A 14,054-nucleotide genomic window follows, 5' to 3' on the forward strand; every position below is an offset into this window, starting at 1 on the left:
CATGTTCCTCTATATGTGTGCACATGCACACACATGTATAAACATGCAAGTACATACATTTACACACATGCATGCACACGTGTGCATCCCCCACATGCACACATGTATACACACATAAGAATACATACATGCTCATACATGCACTAATACATGTGCACTCTCCACATGCACACACATATGCACATGGATGCACACACGTGTGCACACACAGGCACACATATGCACTCATACATATCTACCCCAATACATGCACACACATGCACTCATACATGTGCATCTCCCATGCATGCACACACACATACACACACACACACACACACACACTTACTATACAGGTGAAAGAGGAAGAGATTAACTAATATTTCTAAACCAGTTAGTAATTTTTTTTGTCTCCCTCTTTTCTCTTTCACTTTTTTATTTTATTTGTTGCTGCTGCTGCTGCTGCTGCTGTTGTTGTTGTTGTTATATTAAAAGCCCTTCATTGATAATTAGAATTGATCTTTTTCTGTTTTTATAAATTTCCTTCCTTCCTATTGGCTTTTCTTTCTTCTTTTTCTTCCTCTTTGACTTTATACTTTTCTTTCTTTTTACCTTATTCTTTCTTCTCTTTCTTTCTTTCTTTGGTTGCCATTGCCTTTCATTTCCCTTGGCTCCAATAGAATGACCCAATACCTGTAATACATACTGTGTACTCAATACAAGCAATGTGTGCATAAACATTTTGAGAGAGGGACAGATCTTTAACAGCTTAACAGAGATATACAACTTCAGACGTGGTCAGGTGTCCAGCAACTGCTCAGATGATTCACCAAATTATTTCCAATACTTGACATGAAGGTTTGGTTGGAAGGGAGAAAGAAATCAGTTAAAATTCCAGGAGTGAAGCTTTGTTTTACAGAAACAGCATTTCATAGAAAGCCCATTATCATCATCATTGTCATCATACAATCTTCTCTTCACTCTGATTCCACTACACCTCTTGTCTATCTGTAGTTGATATCTGATAAACCACATGCCTAGAAAATGAAGAGGATATCATCACAGTCTAGAGCTGTTCAATCGGCATTGACTTGGGTTAAACAGCAACAAAATAACAACTGTTTGCTATTCTCTGTAAACATTCTTCTTCCTCCTAAAATAATTTTTCTTCCTCTATTTTAGATACACGTGCTTCTTCATCCCGGGATCGCTATTCAGCTCATTCACACTGCAGCTTAGCAAGTCCTGAAGACTCTGGTACAGATGAAGGCATTGAAGAAATTCCCAGTACCTCTTATGCAGTGGAGAACAATTCAGTAGCCACATCTGCAATCACAAACTCTATGGCTACAATAGTAGATACTAACTCTATTACTACTGTTGTAGAAACCAATTCTGTGGCTGTCCGTAAAAGCAGTAGTCGCTTTGATCCAAAGTATGAGGAGAAAAAACGGAAATACAAACATCGATCAAAAGTTATTAAATACATACTGTTTGTATTGAATTTGTTTTCATGGGTAAGAATAACTGTATTATTCCTCTGTTTTAGTGTCTCTTGTCATGTTTAAAGAAGTGAATTGGCAGTCATTAGTTTTGGGCTGAGCAAAGCCTTTTGAGTGGATTTGGTAGACAGAAACTGGGAAAAGCGTGTCTTATATGTGTACACACACACACACACACACACACACACACACACACACACACACACATTAATTAGATAAAGATAATTATGGTTGATCTATGGGGTTACCCAGGGTTTCGCATCTATAAAGTGCTTTATGGGCACGAAACCCTACATAACCCCATTGACTGGCCATAACTATTCATAACTATCTTTATCTAATTACTCTACAGCTCCATAACTTAGAGTGTGCTTCTCTTTTGGATTTACGACTTACTGACAATATATATATATATATATATATATATATATACATATACAAATGTAAGATCCAGGGATCAAGGTGTAGGAAGAAAGTTAGCTTCAAGCAATCCGTTGTAAATATAAAAAAACAACTTTTAGGGAAAATAGTGGTTTATTGAGATGGAAGGTTGTCGATTTTTTCGTATTGAAGTTCAATAAACTGAAAAAAAGTTATTTTTATATTTCATGGTAGGTGACCAGGGTAACCAGCTATATAAATAAGAATACAAGAGTTATGGGGCTACATATGTTTCATAGCAAGTGGAACCTCAGAAGTAGTAAATATCCAGGTGAGGTTTGTACTGCAGGCTACTCTTTAGGCCAAAGATATCTTGATTAAATGAAGGTTTACATTGTTGCAAGGAGGTATATGTTAATGCATGGAAGATTCAATCAGATTGAATCTTTCATGCATTAACATATACCTCCTTGCAACAATGTAAACCTTCATTTAATCAATATATCCTCAGCCTGAAGAGGAGCCTGTGTTATACACTTCACCTGGATATTTACCACTTCTGAGGTTCAGCTCGCTATGAAACATATGTAGCCCAGATCTTATCTAATCCTTTCTGTAACTCTTGTATATATATATATATTATTAAATTTCTAAAGTTAAAGTCTGATCATAGAAATCGTGATGGCACCTGTGCCCAGCATCGCCTTCCTGGCACTTGTGCTAGTGACACGTGCAAAGACATTCGAGCGAGATCATTGCCAGTGCTGCTGGACTGGCTCCTGTACAGGTGGCACGTAAAATACACCATTTTGAGCGTAGCCGTTGCCAGTACTCGCCTGACTGGCCCTCGTACCGGTGGCATGTAAAAGCACCCACTACACTCTCGGAGTGGTTGGCGTTAGGAAGGGCATCCAGCTGTAGAAACTCTGCCAAATCAGACTGGAGCCTGGTGTAGCCATCTTGTTTCACCAGTCCTCAGTCAAATCGTCCAACCCATGCTAGCATGGAAAGCGGATGTTAAACGATGATGATGATGATAGAGTGACCAATGGTTTCACATCCCTGAGAGCCACAACCTTGTGGACAGCTCATCAGATTCTATACAAAGACAAGTTTAACTCTTCACCTCTCTTTGTATAAAGTCTGATGAGCTGTCCACAAGGCTACAACTTTCATGGATGCGAAATCATTGGTCATTCTATGACCAGACTTTAACTTCAGTGGTTTAATACTTTACTGCTCTATACTTTAGAGTGTGCTTCTTATTTGGATATATGATATATTGACAATATATATATATATATATATATATATATAAATAAAGCAAACCTGTGACAACACTAGTACCAAACTGTACTGGTCTAAGTTGAAGTACTTTCCCTTGGATAAACATCATTGGTGTAGATAGGGGAGGGTTGTTTACATAGGCAAATTGCTTATCTTCTTCAAAAAAATCATGTCCAGGCCAGCACATACATGTGGTGATGCATGTCTGACAGAGGCTTCATCTCTTAAATATTTTACAAAATGATTTGGAACGCTTTCTACAACCTGATTATCTGTATCTTCAAGAAACCAGTTATCCGATTAATAATTCAGTCATTGTATTGCAGCTGATCTTCTGATCAAACCAAGGAAAGTATGTTTCTGTTTGCTTTTCAATGGCTGGTATCATATCAGTCTTGCCAGTCTTAGATCATGACAGAAATGTCACCAATGTTTGTTTATTTTTTTTTCCTTGTGACAGGAGATGAGATTTAAACTCAGAATGCACAGAACTGAAATAGATATTACAAACCATTTCATCCAATGTTCTTACAATTCCACTAATCCATTGTACTTGACTGGCACTTTAGATTATTGATTATAAAAAGATGAAAGCAAAGTTGACTTCAGTGACACTACATAGAGCAGAGGGTCAGAAATAAAACCACATTGCTGTAATTCTGTTGAAGTACACAGTGTTTTAATAAATTTTGAAAACGATGAAGAATTTAGTAAAATAATTTTGACGTTGTTAATCGGATTTGATGTGAAGAAACGTCAAGTAAAAGCACATGGATTTTGTTTACATCTAATCGGCTAACCCTAACCCTAACTCTAACCCTAACCCTAAACCTAACCCTAACCCCAACCCTAACCCCATCCCTAACCCTAACCCTAACCCCAACCCTAACCCTATCCCTAACCCTAACCCTAACAGGCCAATTAGATGTAAACAAAACCCATGTGCTTTTACTTGACGTTTCTTTACATCAAATCGAAAGATAGCCTTGTTAATCTAGTGTTCTAAACATAAATTAATGTAAATTTTTATGGAAGCTTTTAATTTGGATCTCTTTAAAACAGTAAATTTGTATCATAGAACTCTGGATGGTCTCAGACAGTGTGGTATAAAAAGGTTTAAATGAAAAAATTAAATTGATTTGATCATTTGCTTTAATATGATGATGGAATTGGCACAGGTAGTCCAGAGGTGAACTTAATGCAATGGGATACTTAATAAACACCAAATATGAATGAAATCAACTATCCTGAAAAGAAGCATCATTCAGCAGAGCCAAGTATATTTGCTAACAAGGCTTTGGCAGCGTTTCCAGAGCACTTTCTTCCAAATACTTTAGCTCTCATGTAGCTCTACATGTAGCTCCCATGTAGCTCTAAATCATTATCAAGCTCAATAATATCCAACATTGTTGTCCCATTTCATGAATGTGAACCCTTATGTTACTGACAACCTCCAATTGATGCACCAATGAAAGAGCCTCAACAGGGTCATTCAGTCTTCTAGAAATAACAAGCAGCCCTCCCTCAAAATACATCCAACTATATCTTAAAAACATTGAATAGTAAGGTCCTCAATGAACTCTGCCTGGAGAAAAGACAAAAGCAACACTGGATGGCCTAGGTTGGAATATCTTTGATCATCTATCCATGTGATCAAGGCTAATAATCTGAGATTACACAATAACAACTTCCAACTGCTGGTTTACTTTTAGGCTCTGCCTCACCATTGCCATTTTATATTATTTGCCAACATATCTGATGCACCACTGAAATATATTTGGAGCATCTTCAATTTCTCTTTTTGCTGTTACCATTGAACCTCTGTTTTCCGGTTATGTAGGCACCTGTGCCCAGTGTTGCCTTCCTGGCACTTATGCCAGTGGCATGTGTAAAGACATTCAAGTGAGATCGTTACCAGTGCCGCTGGACTGACTCCTGTGCAGGTGGCACGTAAAATACACCATTTTGAGCGTGGCCATTGCCAGTACCGCCTGACTGGCCTTCGTGCCGGTGGCACATAGAAGCACCCACTACACTCTCAGAGTGGTTGGCGTTAGGAAGGGCATCCAGCTGTAGAAACTCTGCCAAATCAGATTGGAGCCTGGTGTAGCCATCTGGTTCACCAGTCCTCAGTCAAATCGTCCAACCCATGCTAGCATGGAAAGTGGACGTTAAACGATGATGATGATGATGATGATGATGATGATGATGATGATGATGATGATGATGATGATGATGATGATGTACTCAACAAAATTCTTTATCAACCTAATGTAGCCCATTCTTCTTTAGGCTATTAATTATAAGTGAGCTCACTAGTGCAAGGTGTAAACAGAGCACAAGGCTTTCTATTCAACAAGTGAAACCTGGCTGTGAAATTAACCTCACTACACAGTACTAATACTTAATGCATGAATAGTCAGATGTAAATGTATCTAAATATCATGAAAAGGAAGATAAAGTGTTAAAACTTATGATTATTACGATGTACATTGCTGCAAGAAATTGATTTGAAATAACATTTTAAATTTTAAGTTAATTAATAATGGGAAATGTGTGAACAAATATTGAGTTCTAACACATATTTTTGAATTATATAGCTGATTCATGGTATTAAAGACAAAGTTGATCTCAGTAGAATTTGATCTCAGAATTTTAATAATTCTGTCAAGCTATCCATGGTAGTGAGACTTGGGTTCTGAATGCAGAAGAATTGTGCAGACTAGAGAAGAATGGAGGCAGTGTGCTCCATTGGATGTGCAGCATCAGTGTGCACATGTGACAAAGTGCAAATGTGTTGAGAGAAAAGTTGGGCATAAGAGGAATCAGATGTAGCATGCAAAGAAGAAGACTACGTTGGCTTGGACATATGATGCGTATGAATGAAGACAGCTGCATAAAGAAGTGCCAATCACTGAGAGTTGTTGGCACCTGTAGAAGAGGGAAACCCAGAAAGATATGGTGAGGATCGATTTCAGGATGTTGGGCGTCATGGAAGAGATGACAATGGATTGAGATGTCTGGCAATACAAGTTTCTTCAGAAAACTTGCTCACTTCAACAAAACTGAGTTCTAGAAGCACTGTGGGTTCCACCCACATGTAACAATAAAACTTCTCCACACCCTACTCCAACAAACCAAACTACATCTCTCCTCTTCCTCACATTGCCTCTTTTCATGCACTAAGCTTTTGCTTATGTCTTGCTCCCCAATCCTGTCCTCACTGCCCTTTGGTTTGTGTCTCCTGTGGTTTGTGTCTCCTTTGGTTTGTGTCTCCTGTGGTTTGTGTCTCCTTTGGTTTGTGTCTCCTTTGGTATGTGTCTCCTTTGGTATGTGTCTCCTTTGGTTTCTGTCTCCTTTGGCATTTGTTTCATTTGGTTTCTGTCTCCTTTGGCATGTGTCTCCTTTGGTTTGTGTTTGCACAAACCTCCATTCCATCTTTGACCATCTTGGATGAGACAGCTAAAGGCAGAGAGAGGGCTGCACCAGAAATAGTACAGCTACTTATCTTTAGTTAAGCAGGAGCTACATGAAACGAAGGGCTTTGTTCAAGGACACACTGTGCCACCCATCCAGGAATTGAACACATCATTTATAATCATGACTCCTTCACAAAAACGATAACCATTTTCTAATTAAATATACCAATCATGAACATTTGTTGAGATTTCAGATGGCTTGCTTGAAAAAAATTATGAAACACTTTTAAGTTTTGGATATATCTTGTATTAGCTTCTTAAACCTTTTGTTACCATATTTCTATTAAAATACATTACCTTTATTTCAATTAATTTCAAAAATAATGAAGAATTTAGTAAAATAACTTTTTCATTATTAAGCTGGTGTTTGGAATATAAATTAATATGAAATTTTGATAGAAGTTTTTAATTGAGATTATCATCATCATCATCATCATCGTTTAACGTCTGCTTTCCATGCTAGCATGGGTTGAACGATTTGACTGAGGACTGGTGAACCGGATGGCTACACCAGGCTCCAATCTGATTTGGCAGAGTTTCTACAGCTGGATGCCCTTCCTAACACCAACCACTCTGAGAGTGTAGTGGGTACTTTTATGTGCCACCAGCACGAAGGCCAGTCAGGTGGTACTGGCAATGGCCATGCTCAAAATGGTGTAATTTACATGCCACCTGCACAGGAGCCAGTCCAGTGGCACTAGCACGATCTCGCTCGAATGTCTTTACACATGCCACCGGAACAAGTGCCAGGAAAGCGACGCAGGACACAGGTGCCATCACGATTTCGCTTTCGCTTGCCCCAACAGGTCTTCACAAGCCAAGTTTCGTGTCCTGGATATGAGCCAGTCATTACTTTAAAACAATTAACTTTGCAGCATAGAATCCTGTTGTGGTCTCAGATAAGTTGGTATCTAAAGAGTTAAACTGTGACTGATGTCAAGAACAACTGGCTTTAGTACTACTTTAGTTCATAAGGTGAACATGATAAATAAAGAACTGAGAAGATTATAACAAAAAAAAAGAGCAGTAGGAAAAATAAATAAATAAAAATTGTATTATGATTATAGATCAGATACTAGTGCAACCAACAATGTTGGCATTGATGGAGGAAATGATAAGTAATAAAGAATATGAAAGGAGGGAATTTAAAGAGACTTATTATCAATTGCAACATAGAAAAGCTGATTGGAAGATTGTGACTGATAATAAAGATTACACTTTATTCTCATCCTCTCTCTCACATTTCTTTTGATGCAGATGTCTATGAAAGCATGCATAATGGGTGTGTGTGTATTTATATACACACATACATATGCATCTCCCTCTCTTCTCATATTCGCACACACATATATACACATATATGTAGATAGTTAGAACACCTTTCTATTTAGTCACAACACCTTTCATATATAAACACACACACACACACACACACACGCACACACACAATCATCTATATAGATAGTCAGAACACCTTTCTATTTAGAAATGTGTTATTGATAACATTTCTGTGCTCTATTTCCGGTATTTCTATTAGTCTTTTTTGGTATTTTTATACTTCTTTATTGTAATGTTCTTTGTTTAATTTGTAGTAATAGAGCTCCAGGGTCCATTTTAAGACATTCTCGCTCAAAAATATTCTTCATAAAAATGTTGCAAATGCGGTTGGTATTGATTTGGTTTAGAGCTCAAACTTAGCACATAAATAGCATCTTCTAGTAGTAATAGCAAAGCAAACTGAAACTTGGAGCAAATGGTGAGACCATATTCCAACTGTGTCCAGAAACCTGATACCATTGACCAGAAAAATATTAAAGTTCAGAGATAATCAATGAGAAACAGAGCTGCCAACAGAAATTGCATGGTTCTTTCATGAAGCCATAAACATGAAAAACAAAAACAAAAATTAAAAGTGAGCCAATGAGGAAGCTTCTATACCAGTGGTTCTCAACCAGGGTCCATATGGCCCTTGGAGGACAATATAAGAGTTTGTTGCTAATATTTTTCTCTAATAAACAGGTTATACTTCTATAATGTGAAGGCATATGGCTTAGTGGTTAGGGTATTCGACTGATGATCGTAAGGTCATGAGTTCACTTCCTGGCAACGTGTTGTGTCCTTGACCAAGACACTATATTTCACATTGTTCCAGTCCACTCAGCTGGTAAAAATGAGTAGTACCTGTATTTCAAAGGGCCAGCCATGTCACACTCTGTGTTATGTTGAATCTCCTTGAGAACTATGTGGAGTGCTCAGCCACATGCACATTAATTTCACAAGCAGGCTTTTCCATTGATTGGATCAACTGGAGCCCTCGTCATTGTAACTGACAGAGTGCTACTTTTACAATACACAAAATATTTTAACAATTTTTTTTAATACAATTCCTAATAATATTTAATGATAAAAATATAATAAGATTTTTTAAAACATCAAATGACTCGGAGGATACATCCAAGTAAAACAGGAATCGAAGGTGTCCCTAGGTGAAAAATGGTTGAGAAACACTGTTCTACATGGTTGATTGGTCTGTAAGGAATAGCAGCTACATCAACCTAAATTTCTTAAAAATGGGAAGTACAAATTCAATAATGTATTCTGAGTTATATGTCTGTGAAGAGTGAAAGAATAAAAGATGAGATGACTGGAATTTATTTAAATTATAGATTTTATTTGATCAGGGATGACCTCAGGACTATACATGACAACAACGATGATGGTAACAACAAAAAGTAACAATCACATCCAGCTGTACAAATGTTTTCCTCCGGAGGATACAATCAAAGACACCTTGAAACATCAATGGAACTTGGAATATTATTATTTGCAAACATTCATACTGAATAATTGAAAGAAATTGGTAAAAAAAAATAAAAGAAACATAGAAAGTAACGGGGAAAATAGTCATGTTTTCAACAACACATATTCACACATACATACATACCTACTGTATGTGTGTGTGTGTGTGTATGTGTGTGTGTGTGTGTGTGTGTGTGTGTGTGTGTAAATAAGCATCACACACGTGCACACACACACACTTACGGTATTGACAGATAAAAGCTGAAATGTAGTTAAGTAAATAATACATAACCACGAGAGCTGCTATGAAGACAGTATAATTGAATATGTTATCTTTGTACAACCATTTTACATAAAATGTGACTCATAACTTTTTTAAAAAAAATATAACTATTGGTGTTTCTCTGGTACACTTTCAGATAATAAATAAACTAACATATTTTCACAAGTCCAATGCTTTTAGAGAAAGCAGGCTCAGATATGTAAAGCACCTGAGTACTGTATACAATAAGTTCATTATACATTATACTGCCCACTAAGCCTGCTGTAAAGAGGGATTCTGAGGAGTGACATTTTTGAGCTTAACATTTTTTTTTTAATTAAAGAATATTCTACTTTTGCATATTGAGTTCTGCAATTTATTGCTTTCTGGTGAATTAATGCAAATTTAGACACACACACACACACACAAACACACTTAAACATACGAACATGTGCACATACATACACACACACACATGATTAGTCTACATTACTTAGTAAGGTGCATAGGGCCAGTTTCTTGGTTTCTCTGGTGTATGTATGTGTGTATATATATATATATATATACATAATTTGGAATCCTCCAAATTAAAGGACGAAATATAATTCAACCTTTTCACTCACACACATATATATATATATTCCTCCCTGGACAGAACACTGGTCCATTGCAGGATTACTCATTCTTATCAACACAGTGGAGTGGAACAATGTGAAATGAAGTGTTTTGCTTAGGAATACAATGCATCCCCCAGTCCAAGAATTGAAACCTGGCCATTTTGCAAGAGCAGTATAAAACAGATGAAAGAGGTAGTGAGACACGAAGTGAGAAAGGAGGAAGAAGAAAGGTGAAATGTACATTTGGTGCAATGTAGTCAACAGGGACAGTGCCTGAGATGGGAGGAATATGTGGTCAGTCGCAGAATCTCATGGAAGGAACTTTGGGCTTGAGAACAAGCAAGAACATCCCTCCTGATCAAGTCTACTTTCAACGTTCTACCCTCACCGGCGAACTTAGTCTGGTGGAACATAAAACAACTGATTAATGTAGATGCAGAGAGAAAGCGACGGTGAGACACGTTGTCAAACTGCAGACTAGCACTAGAAAGATATACATGGCAGCATAATCAAGTCCTCGGCATCATAAGCGCAGCACTCAAGGAGAAGATCGAGGGATACAATAGGGAAGAGTATCCAAAAGAGGAAAAGTGCAGGAAAATATACTTCTGGAAGGAGGGAAAAGGACATAAGACCAGGCCTACAAATAGAATATACGAGATAGACGAAAGATACTAGGAGCTGGCCACGGATTGGAAAGACTAGTAATATTTCCACTCATAAAAATGACAAAAAGATCAAATTTAGTCCTATGGGACAGAGAACGGAGAATAGGAATTTTGCTAGAACTGACAGTGCCATGGGAAGAGGACATCGACAATGCAGAGAAACGAAATGAGAAGAGGTACGAAAAACTTATCGAAGAGTGCAGAAAACAGGGATAGACTGTTGAGTATTACCACCTGGCAGTGAGAGCTAGGGGCTTCATTGAAAGAAAAATGACAATGTTATTCAAAAGAAGATTTGCATTTTCTAGCTTGGAACTGAGAAAACTAATAAGGAGAATACAGGAGGTGGTCGAAAAAGCCAGCTTCTATATATGGCTGAAGCGAGAAGACCAAAAATGGCTTGAAAGTCATAACATGCCGGCAGGAAAATAACATCATTAGGTGAGACAGGCTGATACTGAAGTAGCTTCGCTGATTGACTGATGATGGTCTTGTCTAGAGAATGCGTGGTCTAAGACTATGCGCCCTCCATTTGTCAGTTAAAGTTTAGACAGTGTCATGTGACAACTTGCTGGGGCTGCCTGCTGGAGCCTAGCAGCTGGTATTTAAAGGGAAATTTGACAAGACAGTCAGTTGCTCGCTGACACTCGTTGATGCTACATTGAAGAGGCCAGGGAAGAGAAGAAAGAAGGAGAAAGAAGACATGCACTCAACACCAGAGCTGAAGACACCTCCAAAAGGGGAGTCCCCACCACGTCAAAATGGTAGAGGAATAGGGGCCAAAACTGGACATGGTTCCTCCTGATGGTGTCTTTAGCTAACTGGATCCTATAAAGGAGCTGTTGTGGTAGCAGACCACAAAACATGGTTGAAATTCCTCCTTGAAATGTTGGGTTATTATAATGCCTACTTCGGTATACATTATACTTAGTAAAACCAGTAAAGACACAACTATCTCTGACCGCCTACTACGTACTCCTCTTTACTTATAGTGACTACGTTATTCCATTCATCACGTGGGAGGCGGGGGTGCCATTATTACTAATTCCCTACAAGTGCATAGTGTATTTATTTAATAGACATAGAAGCTCCAGCAGGGAGTAGGCTTTCCTTTCAGAAATAATTTGATGCAAATATTAAGTCAATCAAAAATACTACTCTCCCCAATGTTGCTGATATTAATATTCAAATTGTTGCTATATTACCATTTTATACCGCATTGTGTCTTCCAGTTGTCTACAAGAAGAGAATATTGCTCTACCATAAGGGTTAATATGAACCTCCTTGGAGACTTTTATACCAATATCAGGTCTATACTTTAATATCTTAGAAGCTTACACAAATGGAGGATAAGTGATACTGGCTGTAGTTTTTGTATTAACATTGAGGATTCTAAAGTCATCTGAATGTATATATGTGTATATGATAAATTGTTACTCACGACTGACTTCATTAGATGCTGACAATATTGCTATGTCACAACCTATAATCTTATGCAACTTATCAACCATGAGAATGAGTAATAAGATAAAATGATGAATAAAGCTGAGCTTTAAGTATAATCAAAACCAGTGAAAATATTCAGTACAATAGAATTCAAGGAGTTCAAATGGATGCATCATTTCCAGAAATAATTATGCATAACTTTAGCAGGGCTTCTAGTCGAGAAAATTGCAAGGCAACTTAGTCTGAGCTGAAAGCAACTGTAATTCACGTAGCTTTCTCTGATTTTGATGAGGAAACTTCAAGCTTAACCTGACTTATTTTGATCAAAATCTGTTTCTAGAATAAAATTAAAACAAGCAGTGTCACATGGGATTTAACTGCAAAGTTCAAATACTGAAGAAACAAAAGGAGACCAGGAAATAATTAATTTTTTGTAGGATACCCACTCAAACATATTGAAAATATTAGTAGTGAACGAAAGTAAATGCATTTTTCATTCGAAAAGCTCAGTGATTTAGTATTCAAATTTTAGAATCAAAGAATCAAAGACTTCTTTCCATTCTCAACAAATCAAAAATGCCTCTGTAGATGCCAGTAAACTTCCCATTGTAAAAAAAAAAATCAGCTTTGTTTTTTATGAAAAGAAATAGTAATTATCATTATCAACTACCAAAAAATGGAATTGAAAAAATGGTAAAGTGCCAAACCAAATGTGTTAAAGTATTCAGTTTTGTTCCATTAAATTCAAATCCCACAAACTTCACCTTTGCTATTTACCATTTCAGGGTTAATATAACAAGTACCTTAAAATTATGTGGCCTTGTTCCAATGCAAGATATCATTAACATCAGCCATTATTCTGGATTTATACTGCAATATTGATAAACTAAATTATTGATGTACTGCAGTGCTAGTACACTTACAATTTGGCATTTGATATAAAACTCTGGCATTTTTCTTGTACAACCATGTCAGGTTATAATTTTATAGATTGTCACAGTGGTGGGGTATAATGTGGAAATTTCTCTGTGTGCGTGTGTGTGTGTGTGTGTGTGTGTGCGCGCGTGTACTCAACTAAATATGTGTCTGTATGAATCTCGTGATTTTGGGATTTCAGTGTTTTATATGCAGCGTACACAATCATTATTGGGGGAGAGAGGTTTTATGACTATACATATACATCTTACAGTAGCACACCATGGTGCATTTTTCGTGTAAAAAATAAAACATAAAAGAACAGGCAGAATTGCCAACTAGAAAAATGAATAATATATACACACTCATAATATATCTTGACATGTCTTTGAGAAAAAATGTAAATGATTTATCACAAGAAAGTGTTCTACATCCTTAAGAATGAGGCTAGTATTAAATTAAATCATGCAATATATACAATACAATATATACAATATTAACTATTTTGATATACAAAGCACTTTCATGCCATAGCATTCATCATCATCATCATCGTTTAACGCCCGCTTTCCATGCTGGCATGGGTTGGACGATTTGACTGAGGACTGGTGAAATCGGATGGCAACACCAGGCTCCAATCTAATTTGGCAGAGTTTCTACAGCTGTATGCCCTTCCTAACTCCAACCACTCCGAGAGTGTAGTGGGTGCTTTTACGTGT

At 37.2% G+C, this 14,054-nt stretch overlaps 1 protein-coding gene across 3 annotated transcripts in view; it reads left to right on the top strand.

Moving 5' to 3' along the window:
* The window catches only part of LOC106870387 (tetraspanin-33), a 163,367-nt gene that overhangs the window by 117,302 nt on the left and 32,011 nt on the right, over positions 1–14,054 (top strand). For all 3 annotated transcript variants that reach the window (XM_014916430.2, XM_014916431.2, XM_052978563.1), the window contains one exon: positions 1,162–1,496. In XM_014916430.2, coding sequence (XP_014771916.1) covers positions 1,162–1,496 — 335 coding nt within the window. The remainder of the gene's footprint in view (positions 1–1,161; positions 1,497–14,054) is intronic.

Source organism: Octopus bimaculoides, chromosome 2, assembly GCF_001194135.2.
Source record: "Octopus bimaculoides isolate UCB-OBI-ISO-001 chromosome 2, ASM119413v2, whole genome shotgun sequence".
In the NCBI taxonomy this organism is placed as follows: domain Eukaryota; kingdom Metazoa; phylum Mollusca; class Cephalopoda; order Octopoda; family Octopodidae; genus Octopus; species Octopus bimaculoides.